The following is a 17,292-nucleotide window of genomic DNA, read 5'->3' as shown; positions in this document are numbered from 1 at the left end:
GTGGTTTTAATAAAAAATAGGATTGTTTAATTTATCCAGTGTTGTCTTTGTGTTACATCAGAATGGTGGTCTTTTGCAAACCTCTACATACTAACTAGAAATGGAAGCCTTTTTTAAAGTTAGGAAAAATAAAAGTAAACAAGTTATCAGTGAGCCAGTAATAAATTATATGTTGCCTCTCAGTTCTCATTTTGTTTTTTCCTTTTTTTTCAAAAGATACATGTACATGATAAATGCTCAAAATATAAATTTATCTTTGGATGGAGTAAAAATATGTTTTGAGTTACTGTTATCTAAAGCTAATGCAGATGTTATTAAAAGAAACTTTTTAAGTGTTTACAATTCAAAGTTTAGTGATTCCTTACTCATAGTACCCTTTGTTTTCATTTTACTTTTTAATTAAGTTTTAAATTTTTCTAATGGCTTAAGAAAACATCAAGATGAACCTATTTCTTTGCAATAGTGTTCTTTAAATCTTTTTTCAATGCTTTTGGAAAATCTCTGTCAGTAGAAACCTACTAATTCCAAACTTATTGTTGAGTATTAAATCAGTTCTTAGTAGTTTGGGTGTAAATTGACCTAATTTTGACCTTGCAAAGTTAATCAGCTAAAGAAACTAATTATTAAAACACATCTGTGCCGCTTAGAAATAGTAAGACTTGTCTTGAAGTTGCATCATAGATTTTAGTGGGACATCTGGTATATATTTTAATAGGCTTCATTAAGTCAATTTTATGTCTTGAGGGGGGAGAGCATTCTAATTATGTGATTCTACCTATACAGTCAGTTTTAGGTTTCTCCTTGTATGTATGATCATATGAGCTAGAGTATGATCTTGAACTTTCTTCTTTTCTCTGAAACCTGACCCTTTGTAGTTAGGCTTAGATGGTGGTGGAATTCTTAAATCTCTTCATTTATTCCCAGGAACTGTTTTTTGAGTTGTAGTATGTGCTAATAGCTGCAAGTCATTGGGAGTATAGTAACAAGACAGACAGTTCTTCTATTCATGAGGCATTAATGGGGAGACATAAGAATTCACCTTATGGATATTGGATAAACCAGAGTTACTGAGAATTTTATTCCATTTGGTAAAAGCATCGTAGCTGTATAGAAAATGTCCATACTTTTTAGCAATGTAAACTGAAGTTTATAGAGAAGTTACATGTAAGGCATCGCTTCAAAATAGCTCAGCAGAAGGTGGGGGGAATAGATGAAGTAAATGTGTAAAATACTGGTTAACTGTTGAATATAAGTGGTAGGTACTCAGAGATTTTATACTTGCATCTATGTTTGAAATTTTTCACAGTGAATTTTTTTTTAAGAATCATACTGGTAAGAAATGCATAAGAGTGATGAGACAAAGGTACTGCATTGAGATAAGCTATTTCTATACAACTGAGCTCCCTGCTCTAGCTGCCAAAGCTGACCACATGCTTGCCCTGTGTCTTAACCATCTCACTTAAGTCTTTGAACAATAGAAAAGGGTTCATATGTTTACCAAAAAGACATGAAAAAGAATGTCCATTGCAACCCCGAAACTGGAAACAAGCAAAACATTCATCAATAGTAGAGTGGATAAATAATGATGTATTTATGGAGTAGTGTACATCAATGAAAAAGATGTTCTTCATTATATTCTACAACATAAATGAATTTCATGAACGTAATATTCATTTAAAAAGCAAAAAGAAATACAGAAAAGTTTCTATATTAAAATTTTTTAAACAAGCTAAATTAAATGGTGATAAATATCAGAATAATGGTTTCCTTTTGTGGGAGGACTTAATTACTGGAGGGGGAAAAACAAAAGGCTCTGGGGTCTTGGGAATGGTCTCTATATTGATCTGGGTACTAGTTGAGTGTCCATTTTGTAAAAGTTCACTGAGCTGTATCAGCAATTTACTCACTTTTACACGTGTGTTGCAAATTTTATACTTGTATACTTCAGTACCCCCTGGCTGGTTTGGCTCAGTGGATTGAGCGTCGGCCTGCGAGCTAAGTGTTGCTGGTTCGATCTTCCAGTCAGGGCACATCAGAGAAGGAAAACTCTGACTCCAAAGAACCTCCGCTGCCTTGCAGCATACCTCTTCAGGGGAAAGGCTAAGGGAGTAAACCCCGACAGAAAATCCGGAGCCGGAGTCCCTAAGGCGGTTTGACGTTGTAGTCAACACCGGCAACTCCTGCGGCGCACCTGAAGCCAAGCTGTATTGACTCCGTCTTTCCCTTGGACCCTTCAGCTGCGAAGAGAGGGGGGGGTCTGCTGCATGGGCAACAGCAGACCCTCCATATCACCCTGCCCAGGCTCTGTAGCTTCAGCTTCACTGGAGAGGACACTCCAGCGTCATCGCAAGATGTCGATTCAACACGGGAGGAGACACTGTCACTCCCGAGTCGGACTGCACAGCCATTCTCGGCGGTGCAGATAAGACTCTTAAGAAGCTACACCATCGTCTCTCGAGACAGACGGCTGCCGACGACGATACTTCAGTAACACAGTTTAAAATATACAATGGTTGTCATATTGGCTGAAAGAAATTTCTGTGTATTTTTGCATTTTTGTGATATTTCATTTAAAAAATTCATCAAAAATCAAAGGATATCTGGTGGTCAGAAGCTTGAGGAGTAAAGAATTAAAAGAAGCCCAGCATGGCTGGAACGTGTAAACCATAGTGTTTAAAGAAGGTGGGACACTGTCCAGATGTTTAACACCTTATGCTATTTGGTCTTTTTCTGAGATGAGTGGGAAATAATTTAAGTTTTTTAAGCAGAGAGTGATGTGATCTGAAAGGTACTTTGGAAGAATCATGGCTGCAATATGGAGAACAAATAGGAGACCAAAGTGGATGTGAGAAGCCAATGAATAGGCTATTATAGTAGTTCAGGTGAGAAATAGCAATGACTTACACAAAAGTGGCTTTAGTGGAGGTGGAGAAAAGTGGGCCTACTCAAGACCTTCGTAGAAGGTAATAAAATTGATAGGGCTTGAGGATAGATTAGGTAATGGGCATGAGGGAAAGAGTTAACAGTGGTGACTTCAAGGTTTCTTGATTTTACAATTTGATGTGGTGGTGCTATCTTGTATGACAACAAAATCTGGAAGAACAGATTTAGAGGTGAGGATCAGAAGAAACTTGATTATTAATATGTTGAATTTGAAATGCCTTTGAGACAATGCAAGTATTGATAGCCAGCAGGGAATTGGAATACTCTTCTGTGGCCTGGCTTATCAAGTCAGATTTGTGATATATTTGGTCCAGGTAGGATATATGCAGTAGAATCAAGAATGTTTTGTAGAAGGATATTTTAAAAATACCCCCAAATAAGCTAACACTGTTTTACAAAGCATTACATAAATTGCTCTTGAACTGGGATGTATTTTTTAACCTCTGCTGCTTCTTGAGATTAATGGGCCCTACAAGCTTTTTATTAAAAAGTGAGTCCAATGGAGTAGCATCGTGTGCAAATATAACTCAGTCCAAATTAACTATTCACATAATTAAAAACGAAAAAGAGTCTGAGAGGAATAATGGTCTAAATAGTGCAGGTGATTCTACCCTCCATTTTATTTAGTGAGTATATGCCCATTTGGGGGGCAGATGAGGTGGCAAACACATCTGCCATCTTTTCAGTTATGATCCACTTCTAAGTATTTCTCTAGTATGAGCATCTTGCTGGACTGCATGTGATTCTTGTCTCTAAAAAGATAATATTCGTAATACAACATGGCGTCTACTTCATCTGAAGCCCAGTCAAAGAAACAGTGACTTGTGTCATTGCCAGAACTGGTTGTATTGAACTTCATGGGGGATGTTAGTCTGCGGTTCGAAGCCTTATTAAAGGAATTTTTTCAGAGTAATTTTGATTATCTGAGGTTTATGTGACTTATCTTCTACATAATACATGACTATACAATAAAAGGATGTTCAATCCCATGTTCAAAGGGATTCTGTCTAGTTCTGATATTTTTTAGATTTGATTTAGATGTATTGCCTATAAAATTTTGGACACTTCCAATTGATTCCCTCTTATTTTTCATTTTTCCCTACCAGAGAGTCTAGCCTTCTAACCTGGACTTCAGAGGATTTTAACCTTTATAAAATCTGGATTTCTTCAACCCATTTTCTGTGTTTAATTGCCATCCTATCTACTTTTGTACACTCTCCCTTGGAAACATAGCATTAACAAAATCTTTATTTTTTTAAAAATATATGTTTCCCACCTCATATTAACTTTGAGATATGTGTTCATTCAGTAGAATAGTGAGAGGAATCACCTGTATTGTTAAACTGTTATATAAACCTACTTAGAGAGAATGCAAGAGTCCACAAAATGAGGAACCTTGAAGTTGAATAAAATAAGTTGTCCTTAGAGTCAGTAGAGATTCCTATGCTCAATTCTCTTTTGAAAGCCATGCTGTAAAAAGCCCCTCTGAATCTGCATTTTAAAAAATTCATTAATATTGATTCTGAAGACTCCAACTAAGTTATATTATTAAAGGATTTGAATATCAGATTGTTCTAACATTTAAGTGGAATGTTGAAATTCTTAAGCTACAGTATAGTCATAATGTAATTCTGGATAGGTATAGGGTTATGCTTGAAATTAGCAATGCCAAGGGTCAGAATATTTGTGAGAGAAACAATCACACTTAAGCAGGACTGAAATACTTATCTCAAGCATAGCAATAAGCATAAAAATGCTTTATCAAATAATCAATAGGAATAGACTCTTGATTAGAGCTGTCAGGGGAGTTCTCCTTAAACTTATCTCAGAGGCTGCCAATTAGAATTATTAGGTTGTGATAATAAATGAGTTTGACCAGGTATTTTCCTCTTTGATTCAGGCAGTTTTCCCTGCTGTAATGACCTGTAAGGAAGTAATCTTCCCAGTTCAGATTCCCTTTGACTTATGCTCTGGCAGAAATCATCGTAAATATATGCATTCAGATCTTCTAAAGACTGAAGTACCTGATGTTTCCAGATGTCTGGTAAATGTATATGTATTCATAGGAAGGATTAGTCCTTGTGGAAAAGATGAGTCAGGAATTGGAAAAATAAATTTTGTTTATATATATCGGATGATTCATAACAATATTTACCAAAAACAGCTCAATTTTTCTCTTTTTTAGTAGACTGAATGAGAAAAGGACCAATTTTGAAATAAAAGGGAGTTTTCTGAAACTGTTTAAGATCAAAGAGGAAAGTTTAAACAGTGATAGTATAGCACTGTGATTGAAACCTTTTTAAAACTAATGGGCTGAGTTTACCAGTATGATTTTAGTGAAGATGTTTAATTTCTCCAAACTTCAAATTATTTATGTGAAAAGTAGTGATATGACACTAGTACCTACTAGTGTCATATCTCTATGGGTATTATTTTGGATGCTAAAGGAGATAATACATAAAAGCATTTACCACTATTCTTAGTACATATAAAATGCTCATAAAATGATCCAATTAATATTACCATTCACTTTCCTATCTTGCCTTAAAGAAAGGGTTAAGTTTATTTTTAATTCATTCATTGCTTATGGGGGTTTAGGATTGTTTAAATTCATAGATGGATTTACTTATTTCATCAGGATTGAACTGGCCTTTTTTTTTTAATTGGCAAAAGTGTGAATGAAAACTATTTGACATATTCATATACCTAAATATCTAATATACTAGAGAAATGAGACTTTTTTCCAAAATGTTGCATTTATGCAAATCAGCTGTTTCTCAAAGCAAAATCATTCACTTTCTGCCTAGTTTTACAGTCATGTTTTTAATTTCTAGGTCACTAAGACAATGACACAACTATTACAGAATACCTTTTTCTTTAACAACTGACATGTCCCTGGCTGTCCCCAGAGGCTGCGCTATAGTGTTCAGTCTGAGTATTCTTTTCTCTGCTCATCTTCATTTGTTCATTCAGCATCCAACCACATGGATATGGGATGGGCTAGACTGAGAATTATAAGAGCCCTATTTTTGTATTCTTCCCCAAATGATGCCATCAAAAGGGCTGCATAAGTAATCTTTTAGCTGCTTCCTCTGAACTGGTAAATGCCGGTACAGCAAAAGCATTCCCAAATGCCAGTCTCATTGTTTGGATTTCCTTCTTCTCTGAGTCTTGGCTTGGTAATGCCTTAATTTATCTCTCTGATACGTTCAAATGGATAATATAATATATTTTTTAGCTCTTATAGTTGCTCTCAGCAAAGGGGTCACTATATTTTATGTAGACCACCAGTACAGAAACCAGATTCTTCACTGCATTGTTTTTTCACCCCAACAGTCCCCGTCCTGTAACACTTCCCCATTCTCTAAACTAGCTCCTTAATTTGTTAGGTCTCAGTTTAAATGTTAACTTCCTCTGGGCAGCCTTCCTGAATCCTACCGAGTAGATTCTAATATCCATTGAATATTCCTGCACTCCCTGTAATAACACTCACCATACTCTTAATGCTTTTTGTTCAGTGTCTTTTATTCAATTGTAAATTCCTATAGACCCTTAAGGGCAGTCTCACCATACCTGGTTTCATTTTCATATCCTCACTGCCTAGGCATAATACCTGGACGTTCTACCTGAACAGTGAAAACAGCTGTTCATTTGAAGTATATAATAGTGAAAATTAATCTATGCTCTTAGAAATCATACTGGTAGTGACATAACAAGTGTTGGTGAGCATGTGGTGAAAAGAGAACCCATGTGCACTGTTGGTGGAATTGTAAATTGGTGCAGCCACTCTGGAAAAGAGTATGGAGGTTCCTCAAAAAATTAAATATAGAACTACCATATGATTTAGCAATCCCACTCTGGATATATATCCAAAGGAAATTAAAACAACATCCTGAAGAGATTTCTGCACTCCCATGTTCATTGTAGCATTATAGCCAAGATACGGAGACAACCTAAGTGTCCGTCTACAGATGACTAGATAAAGACATAGCATATATATGCAGTGAAATACTACTCAGCCATAAAAAGAAGGAAATCCATTTATGACAACAAGGATGGACCTTGAAGGCATTATGCTGAATGAAATAAGTCAGACAAAGAAAGACAAATACTGTATGATATGTGGAATATAAAAAAGCCAAACTTTCAGAAACTAAAGGTAAAATAGTAGTTACCAGTGGCTGAGGCAAATGGGGAGACTTTGATCAAAGGGTACAAACTTCAGTTTGTAAGTTATATAAGTTCTGAGGATTTAGTTTATGCCATGGTGATTATAGGTAATACAGTATTATATACTTGAAAGTTGCTAAAAATAGATCTGAAGTGTTCTCTTTACAAAACTTTTGTGAAAACAACAAATTATGTGATAATTATGTGATTCTGATGGTGTCAGCTAACAATGTGGTGGTAATCGTTTTCAATATATAAGTGTAGGAAATCAACACTTGTACACCTTAAATTTACTCAATGTTGTATGTCAGTTATATCTTAAAGCTGGAAATAGAAGAAATCAGGATAGTATGATAGATACCTTTGGCGGTGAAGGTGCCTAGGATAGCTAAGTGCATAAGGGATTAGTAGCGTGCTAAATATTCTGTTTCTTGATTTGAGTATTGGTTTCACAGCTGTATTCTTTTTGAAAATTCATCATGATAGGTACTTAATATAACACTTCTGCATGTACATCATACTTTAAGAGGTTTGTAAAGTGAAAATATTGGTAACTTTCAGTGAATATTGAATGTGTAAAATTATAGCTAGGAAGAAATGTAGAACAGCTAGGGTGTGTCAATTTTTGAAATGTTAGAATGAAAGTACTTAGGTTTTAGGCTTCTGAAGAGGTGATTTCTTCTGCCTGCTAAAATCACTAATTAGCAATTTTGAAATTAGGAGGGGGCAATCCAGGTAAATTTTTAAAAATTTTTATATCTGGGAATATTTCAAGTAGGTCAAAAATTGGTTATATTGTGTTTTTCAATGAAAGTACCTTTTAAAAATTTTATTGTCTGTTTTGCTATTTTCCGTATTTCTAGGACTATTTCTAGACTAGTCAGTTTGGCAGTATCCCTTGAGAAGTATATGGCATTTAATGTGTATTGTTCCCTAGAGGAATTATGAAAGAAAGAAAAATTGCAAATTTTCTCTTGGGATAAAATAGAAAATTAATTGAAGAAGGAAGAATCCATAATTTAAGATACAGTTAATAGTGGGAGGAAGTCATAATATACAGTTTTCATATTTGTTGATTATGTTCTCTTAGTTTTAATACTAGTTATCACTAACAGAGTGCATGCTTTTTGCAGCAGCAGCTTGTATGGCTTTTGTTTGTATTTTCATCTGGTTGGTTTTTATACAGTGATGTAAGTTATAATAGTCATTTTTATACATTGTCTTCTTACTCTTTCTTTACTTGCTTTAAACTCAGCCTTTAGCTTTTGAATCCCATATTAACATTTTGAAAAAAAACTCCAAAAAATGAATTGTATTTTTGTTATAGTGATTCTGCTGCATGGATTACAAGCACTCTGTCTCCATGCTTGGATAAACTCCATCAAAAGCACATTATCCTCCTACTTCTGTGGACAGCTGCCTAATTGTATCTGCTGTAACCACACGCTGTTGGAACATGATACCAATGAAGAACAGAAATGATAAATTACTCCCTGCAGGTGATAGTGATAATGATAATTTTTAATTTTCTTCTTCCTCATAAGGTCTAGTCTGATCTTATTTCATTGGCTGCCATCCTATTACATATACACATGATACATCCTCTTTAAAGAAATACTCATCACACCAAAATACATAAGGAAGTGACTCATTTTTATTTCAAGTCCTTGTTCTTCAAATGAGCATGTATGAAATGAACTACATCTACCTATTTATATATGGGATAAACAAGCAAATTGTGGTGTAAAACATTTTTAAATGATTCAATTTACAAGTGCCATGAATTGTTTTTTTTTTTTTTCTTCTTGTGAAATTCACAGAGATGGAACAGCTCATTCTCAAACTATATTCTAATGCTTAGGAATATTTAAGATGCACAGTAAAGTTACATGCCTTTATTATTTTCCTGGGTACTTCAAAATAATTGTGGAGGATTGTCACCAAATTATAAGCATGAGCAGACTATTCCAGAAATTTACTGTATGCATGTGGTTTCCTTTCATTCTGTTTTCTTCTGTCGTCATTGGTGTTCTTATTATCACTCATTCTGTCTTCTCTCAGCCTAAGGGACTTTATAACTAAAATTTTTCTGACTGTGGTATAATTCCATGAGATTTTCTTTATTTAATTGCGGTCTTGCCTTTGCAGATTAACTCAGAGATATTTGATCGTAATGCTTACTTTTCTCCTCAGCAGTTGTTCCCTTTGCCCCTGACAAGATATATTTGTGGAAATAAAGAGGAATTTATTCTGAGGTCAGGTTTTCTAACATATCTGATCTTTTTCAAGCACATGTCAAGCTGTGCTACCGTTATTTATTACCATTGTCTGTTAGTCTTGATTTTCAATTTCCTATGCACATTTGAATGGCTTTTATAAAGAAAGGGTAAGTTCATTGAAATAAATGTTTAAAAGCTCTAGAGATGCCTTGTTGAAATGATGGCATAATGATAACAACATAGTGATACTATATTTGGAAAAAAGGGCATATTTATATTTTGCAGCAAAATAGTTTTGTCCCCACATCAGTTGACATACTTGGTTATAATGGCTTTGCAAAATAAATACCCTAGTCATAGTTCAGTTGATTTATATAACTGTGTTTCAAGTTTAAGGGTATTTTTTTTTTGCCTTTTTTTTTTTTTTTAATCTCTTTTAATTATTAAGGATCACTTATACAGAAAAAAAAAATCTTTTTATTTGAGTGGCATTCTAGGCCCTGCTTGTGTTTAACAGAAATCACCCATTTTTAAACCAGAACTTCCCTTTGGTTTTTCAGAGCCTTCTACTTGCTCATTTATGTGAATGCTAACAGATGAATAGGTTATCTGCACATAATTCTTAATCCCTGGTGAATTTCTTCCTAACATTCCTCATGCTTCTGCCTAATGTGTACTGTGGAATTGATCTTAATATTACCCTCAACCAAATGTTATTAGGAGGGTAAATCTGCATGAGGAGCTGGACATATACTATGATGCATTTCGAAGGGAAATATAAAACAGATGTGATTTCAGATTTATCCTTGTCATAGATCCCTGCCAACTTCTTTTAATCAAAATTAATTACATCTTTTATTTTTATTTTTCTTTTTTTTTTTTTATATATATATATATATTTTTTTTTTTTTGGTTTTTCAATTACAGTTGTCCCCTTTTCCCCTAATTTCTCTCCCCCACCCAACCCACCCCCTCTCCCGCAATCATATCCCTCCCCGTTGTCCATGTCCATGAGTCTTTTATACGGGTTCTTTGACTAAACCCTTCCCTTACTTATCCCCCTTCTCTCCCTCTCCCCTCCCCCCTATTGACTGCTATTCTGCTCTTTGTTCTATTTAGTTCCTTTGTTTGTGTTGTTCTTTAGTTTCCTGTATTAGGTAATATCATATGGTACTTTTCTTTCTTTGCCTGGCTTATTTCACTAAGCATAATTCTCTCTAGTTCCATCCATGTTGTTGCAAATAGCAGGAGTTCCTTTCTTTCTGCTGCATAGTATTCCATTGTGTAAATGTACCACAGTTTTTTGATCCACTCATCTACAGATGGGCACTTAGGTTGTTTCCAGCACTTAGCTATTGTAAACAGTGCTGCAATGAACATAGGAGTGCATAAGTTCTTTTGAATTGGTGTTTCAAGATTCTTCAGGTATAATCCTAGTAGTGGAGTCGCTGGTTCAAAAGGCAGTTCCATTTTTAATCTTTTGAGGTAATTCCATACTGTTCTCCATAGTGGCTGCACCAGTCTGTATTCCCACCAACAGTGCAGTAGGGTTCCCGTTTCTCCACATCCTATTTTTCTTTACTATTTTATTTATTTGTCTTGAGACTTCTAAACTGCTTTTTGGTTATCCCAAATTACCCAGTATTTTTTCACCTATTTTTGGAGGTCTGGGGGAGGGGAGGATTAGTTTCTTCTTTGATTTTTTTTTTTTTAAACTAAATTTATGATAGTTGAATTTGGGGATTGGGAAAACGTTCTAAAATATGTTTGTGTTCTCAGATCGTTTTATGTTTTAATTTTGTTGTAAAGTTATGTGCCAGTCTCTCTTCTTCATTAAGACCTATAGTCTTTAATTATAAATTCGACAATAGTTCTGCCATATTAAAATTGTCATTCTATTTTTTACCAGAGTTAAATATATGATGTTTCACTTGGTGTATGTTATACATTTCAGATTACATCTTCTGATAATGTTGTAAGAGCTTCTTTTAAACCTGAATTTGTTTTCTCTTAAGTTTTATTAGCTTACAGGGATTTTTTTTTTTTTTTTTTTTGGTAACATAGAATATAAGGAGTGCAGAAAACATATATATAGCTTAAAGAACAATTATATAAAGTAAACCCCTTCCAATGAAAGTTACTTACTAAAATCTTTAAAAGTTGTTTTAATATTTTCATATAGTTTGGCGATTTCTTATTACTATGACTATTCCATATACATCTTTACACCTCTACTCTCTGCTTTTATTCAGTTTGTTCTTGCTAATCTCTTTATTGAAAAAAAAAATTTCTTTTTTTTTGTAGAAATACTAGTTGGAGAAAACTTGTCATACTTTTTTTCATTTAGTTTCTTCTACATATTAGACACTGCCCTAGCCCTTAGGGTTACAAAGATGACTGGTTTGGGGGAGTCACTAAAGAAACTGATGCAAAGGTAATGGTTGACTTGAATGCTCTCATGCAGTATTATAGGTCATTTAATTCAAGTGTTAAAAATAACTTATGACCACAGAAGCTGTGAATTTTTATGAGAAATATAAATTATAGATAAGCAAAAAGGATATGAATATACCAAAAAAGAATATGAATATTCCAAATCTATCATCCACTTTTGGTAGATTGGTGACTATCTGTCCAGGTATATACATATAATCACATTTGATAAGGGTCCATAAAATGCATTATTCTCTTCATTTAGTAGTATACTGTGACTTTTTCCAAATCAATAAATATTTATCTACACAATTACTTCTGATAGCCAAATGGTATTCTATTATATGGAGGTATTATGATTTATTAACTGGTAGCCTGTTGTTGAAAATTTGAACTAAAATTGACATCTTATGTCTAAAACTTTGCAAGGATACATAATAATTTCCATAGAATACTTTTTAGAATACCTGGATCATTGAATATGTACATTATGTAAGCATTGTAATTGAATACCTAACATAGACTTAACAGAACAGAGAAGCGCAGAAATCCTAAGTGTAGTATGTGATAAAATTTCCCAAAGCAAATACCCCCCATGTACCTAGCACCTAGCTTAACACGTTGCATACGGGTGTCGAGAAATCTCATCATTTCAAAAAGGCATTTAAATACCCCAGTACGCAACGTGTTAAGAAACAGAATATCACCAGCAAACCAGGATCCCACCATGTAACCCCTTCCAGTTGCTACCCCTGTGGAAGGGTAACTACAATACTGGCTTATAACACTATACATTTTGCTGTTTTTGAAAAGTCTGAGTAAGTGGAATTATATCATGTGTACTATTTCGTGTCTGACTTCTAATACAAATGTTTTTTCTTTTAATATATATTGCTAAGTTCTCTCTAGGAAGGTTATTTCAGTTTATTATCTCACCATGAATGCCACATTTCCCACTAAACTGTGAATATTATGATTTGAAAAATCTCTCCCCAATATGATTAAGGAAAATTATATCTGGTTGTTTTAATTTACTTATTTTCTCTTAAGTAAGTCAAACATCTTTTTTCACATGTTTAGTAATCATTTGAGTTTTCTTTTATAAATTTTTTTTGTCTTAATTTCTTCTGACATGCTATTTTCTTACTTTTATAAGTTTAATGTACAAAAAACAAGTGACTCTTTGTTTTATATATATTATAAATATTCTCAGATTTTTTTGTCTTTTAATTTTGATACTAAAATTTTAAATTTCCCTTATATTAAATCTGTCTGTGTGTGGCATTTTAAAAGCCCTCTTCAGTTCCAACTTTTATAAACACATATATGTTGGTGAAAATTTAGTCTTCCTCCTTCCTACCCACCCACCCACTTTGCTGATCTTCATGATTACTGTGCATTCATCAATAACCCACCATATGATGTTATAATTTTGCCTTAAGCAATCATAAGTATTGTAAAGGAATTTAGAAGGAAAAGGTAGTCTTTTATAAAAACCAACTACTTATTATTTGTGCTTTTGTGTTATTTTTTATGTTTTAGGCTTTCTTCTATTATTATGGCCCATCAGAGTGAAGAACTTCCTTTAAAATATCTTCTAAAAAGTCTGCTGGCAATGAGTTATTTTCGTTTTCTTTACTTGAAAATGTCTTTATTTTGCCTTTATTCCTGAAGGATATTTTTGCTGCATATAGAAACTTAAAAGGTCTTTTTCCTGCTCCCAATAGCTTTTTCTTTTCCATCATGACCTCCAATTATATGTATGTTAGATTTACAGGTCCCTGGGGCTCTGTACATTTTATTTCAATTTTTCTCCTTGGTTTTTCAAATTAGATAATTTTTATTGATCAATCTTCAAATTCATTGCTTTCTTTTCCTTTGCCATCGCTATTCTGCAGTGCAGCCCAGGGAGTTCTTTTGTTTCAGTTATTGTATTTTTCATTTCTAAATATTTTATGTGGTTCTTTTTTTATAGTTTCTATTCTTCTTCTGCGAATCCCTATTTTCTGATTCATTTTAGTGTGTTTTCTATTACCTTATACCAGCATAGTTATAATTTCTGCTTTAAAGGCTTTGTCTAATAGTACAGCATCTGGGTCATTTCAGAGTTGGCATCTCTTGATTGTCTTTTCTTTTTGAGAGTCGGTTACATTTTTCTGATTCTTTGTATGTTGAGTAATTTTGGATTGTATCCTAGATGTTGTACGTGCTATGTTGTGTTGTGTGGATTCTCAGTAATGTTGTCATTGTCTGGAGAATGTTCATGTGTTAGCAGGCAGTCAGCCCAGTTAAAGTGAAAACATAAGTTCTGTTCAGTGGTGTCTGGGCAGACAGTGGTTCAAATCTGAGTTTCACTCTCTAAGCATTTGTTATATTGTTCTGGGTCTCTACTGAACATATATATACTTAAGGATTTAGTCTGAGACTTGTACACGTTTTTCAAATCTTAGTTTCGTTCTCTAAGCTTTTACTTGCTGGTTTGGGTTTTTTCCACACAGGTTTTTTCAGGGATTAATACTGGGATTGTGCCAGTGACTCAGGTTTTAGTTCAGTTCTCTCAGCCTTTGTTATGTTGATTTGGACCTCACCGGAGCTATGTAGCTCAGGGGTCAGGCTGAGACTTGTGCAGCTTTATACATAGAATTAGGATTCCTTCTTTCCTATATTTGTTCTACACTATATTTTTCAGAGATGAAAATTACTAGTTCCATCTAAGTTTAGTTATTGGGTTGTTCCATAAGATGCACTGACTATGTAGTGAAGCTAGCTATAGGACGTGTTTAAGAAACTGAAAACTAAAAAAGTTAATTTAACTAAAGTTTATTGAGAACCTGCTGTAGAACTGACTTGTGCTGGGTAAAGGCCATAAAAAATATAAATTACTCATAGGCTTTACTTATAAATAAATTATAGCCCGATAGGGCAAAATATTAGTCTAATAAGTACTATATTAAAATTGTATGTCATAGCACATTTACTCAGCAAACATTAATTGGGTACTATGGGCCAAGTACTGCTCTGGGCACTAAGGATATAGTGGTAAACAAGATAGGAGATAAAGGAATAAATTTAAGAAAACAGTTAAATTACTCATTGGAAAGGTATCAGGAAATCAACTGAAAAAAAACTATATTTTAGAAATGTTCTCATTAGCTGTGTGGTTTTCTGTAATAATCTATAGCTGAGTACTACATTGCTTTATGATTCTTTTTGATAGAATTATAAATAGTACTTCCATTTTCTCTTGGTATCTGAGGTATAATGAACCTAAAGGTCAGATATTGAATTTGGTTTGGATTAAATCCATATAAACCCTACAGATCAATAAAACTTCACGTTCTCAACAAAAGCAGCAATGTCATGTTCTTAACACTTTATAAGCTTTATTTAATGCCAGTTTTAAAAATAGATTAAATCAAGCTAGTCCCACTAGTGAAAGAAAAAGGAATGATACCATTTAAAGTTAAAACAAAAAGAAATGAAAAGTGTATATTCATCTGAAAAGTGTAAATTCATATGTTAATTTCTTTTAGAGACCTTTTTGTACCATCACAATAACCCTTAGACTTACTTTGGAGTTTTTCTTTTGGATATTTGCTTAAACATAAATTTTATTTGAGTACTATTACTTTTTTTTTTCCAGAAAAATAACATTTAAATATTCCATTGATCTTATTGCAAAAATATTTATAGTAATTGGCTTTAAAATTGGATGCACAATATCAGAAGAAATTCAGTAAGCTGTATTTGTATAGAATAGTATGTTTTAGTTATTTATTGCTGTGTAACAAACCACCCTGAAACTGAATGCCTTGAAGTCACAATCATCTAGATTTATTTGTTTATGATTCTGCAGCCTGGACAGGACTTACCTACTGGTTTTTCTGCTGTTCTCTCATGTGGTCTCTTAGTTTGCTGCAGTTTCTGGAAGCTTAACTAGAGCCAGAGGGTCTAAGATAGTTTAACTCACGCGGCAGCATCGCAGTGGGAGAGTCTGGACCGGCTAGGGGCCGACTGAGCCTCTCTCTTCTTATAGTCTCTCACTGTTCAGTAGTCTACCATGATTATTTCTCTAATAAAACATATTAATTATTTGGTTAATCATGTTACCCTTATTACTATATTGTTTCCATGGGGAAAAGCCAAACTATACTACTTTATTTTTACTTATAACATCCTTTTCAGGAAAAATGGTGACCTGCCATAGCTTAAGTGGTATCTGGTCTTTGAAATAGTTTCTTATTTGCATGTTTTAAAAGACTGAATAGTAAATTATGTCATGTAATTAGTTTAATCATTGATTTTTTTATTTTTTTTAACATAGGCAATTGCTGGCTACTTTGACATATATTTTGAGAAGAATTGCCACAACAGGGTAAGTATTTTGTGTTGTCTCATAAGAATTAATTATGTGAAATACATTGCATTTTATTTTTGTGCCCCAAGGTGTTTGATCATAAGCATTTTGCTGTTATAAGCAATTGGAGCTTGTATGTAATATAGTAGATTAATGTACCATGATATTAAAAGTCTTATACTTCATCAGATAACTTTAAACTCTACCAATGCAGGTCATGTTCTCTACCGGCCCCCAGAGTACCAAAACACACTGGAAACAAACAATATTTCTATTGGAAAAGCCATTTTCAGTTAAAGCAGGTGAGAAAGAAAAGTAAAGGGTGGATGGGGGAATGTCTTATTTATTCTGAAGTATACAGTATTCATTCATTCTACAACCACTTTTTGTGTGCCCACTCTATTTTAAGCGGTATAACAAATACTAAAATAAGATGGCATATCATTTCATTAAAGAAGTAATTTATTTTTTAAAAATTTTATTGAATGTATTGGGGTGACATTGGTTAATAAAGTTACGAGTGTGCAACTCCAGAATACATCATCTGTATATGGCATCATGTGTTCATCACCCAGGGTCAAGTCTTCTTCCGTCACCATTAATCTCCCCTTTTCCATCTTCCATCTACCCCGCGCCCCCTTCCTCTGACAGTCACTGTACTGTTTTCTGTCTGTTTTGTTCTTAATCCCTTCAGCTTTTTCACCCAGCCCCACAACACGCCTTCCCTCTGACAGCTGTCAGTCTGTTCTCTGTATCTGTGAGTCTGTTTCTATTTTGTCTTTTAGTTTATTTTGTTCATTAGATTCCACGTATAAGTGAAATCATATGGTATTTGTCTTTCTCTGACTGGCTTATTTCACTTAGCATAATACTTTCCAGGTCCATTCATGCAGTTGCTAAAGGTAAGATTTCCTTTAAAGAAATAATTTAAAGGCCCTGGCCAGTGTGGCTCACTTGGAGTGTTGTCCTGTACACCAAGAGGTTGTGGGTTCGATTCCCTGGTCAGGGCTCATGTGGAGGGAACCAGTTGATGTTTCTCTCTTACATTGATGTTTCTCTCTTTCTCTATCTGTCTCTCCCTCCCTCCTTGTCTGTCTTTGAAAGCAATGAAAAAATATCCTTGGGTGAGGGGAAAAAAGTAACTTAAAAAAACTTAAAACTAATTTCTGC

At 34.0% G+C, this 17,292-nt stretch overlaps 1 protein-coding gene across 1 annotated transcript in view; it reads left to right on the top strand.

The window, feature by feature from the left end:
• The window catches only part of PRMT3 (protein arginine methyltransferase 3), a 106,121-nt gene that overhangs the window by 72,123 nt on the left and 16,706 nt on the right, over positions 1–17,292 (top strand). Inside the window, exons 14-15 of the mRNA XM_090263159.1 lie at positions 16,090–16,140; positions 16,337–16,424. Coding sequence (XP_090119285.1) covers positions 16,090–16,140; positions 16,337–16,424 — 139 coding nt within the window. The remainder of the gene's footprint in view (positions 1–16,089; positions 16,141–16,336; positions 16,425–17,292) is intronic.

This window comes from Furipterus horrens, unplaced genomic scaffold (genome assembly GCF_987537825.1).
Source record: "Furipterus horrens unplaced genomic scaffold, mFurHor1.1.pri manual_scaffold_2, whole genome shotgun sequence".
NCBI classification, from domain to species: Eukaryota; Metazoa; Chordata; class Mammalia; order Chiroptera; family Furipteridae; genus Furipterus; species Furipterus horrens.
The sequence above is the reverse complement of the archived record's forward strand: the minus strand, read 5'-3'. Positions and strand labels throughout refer to the sequence as shown.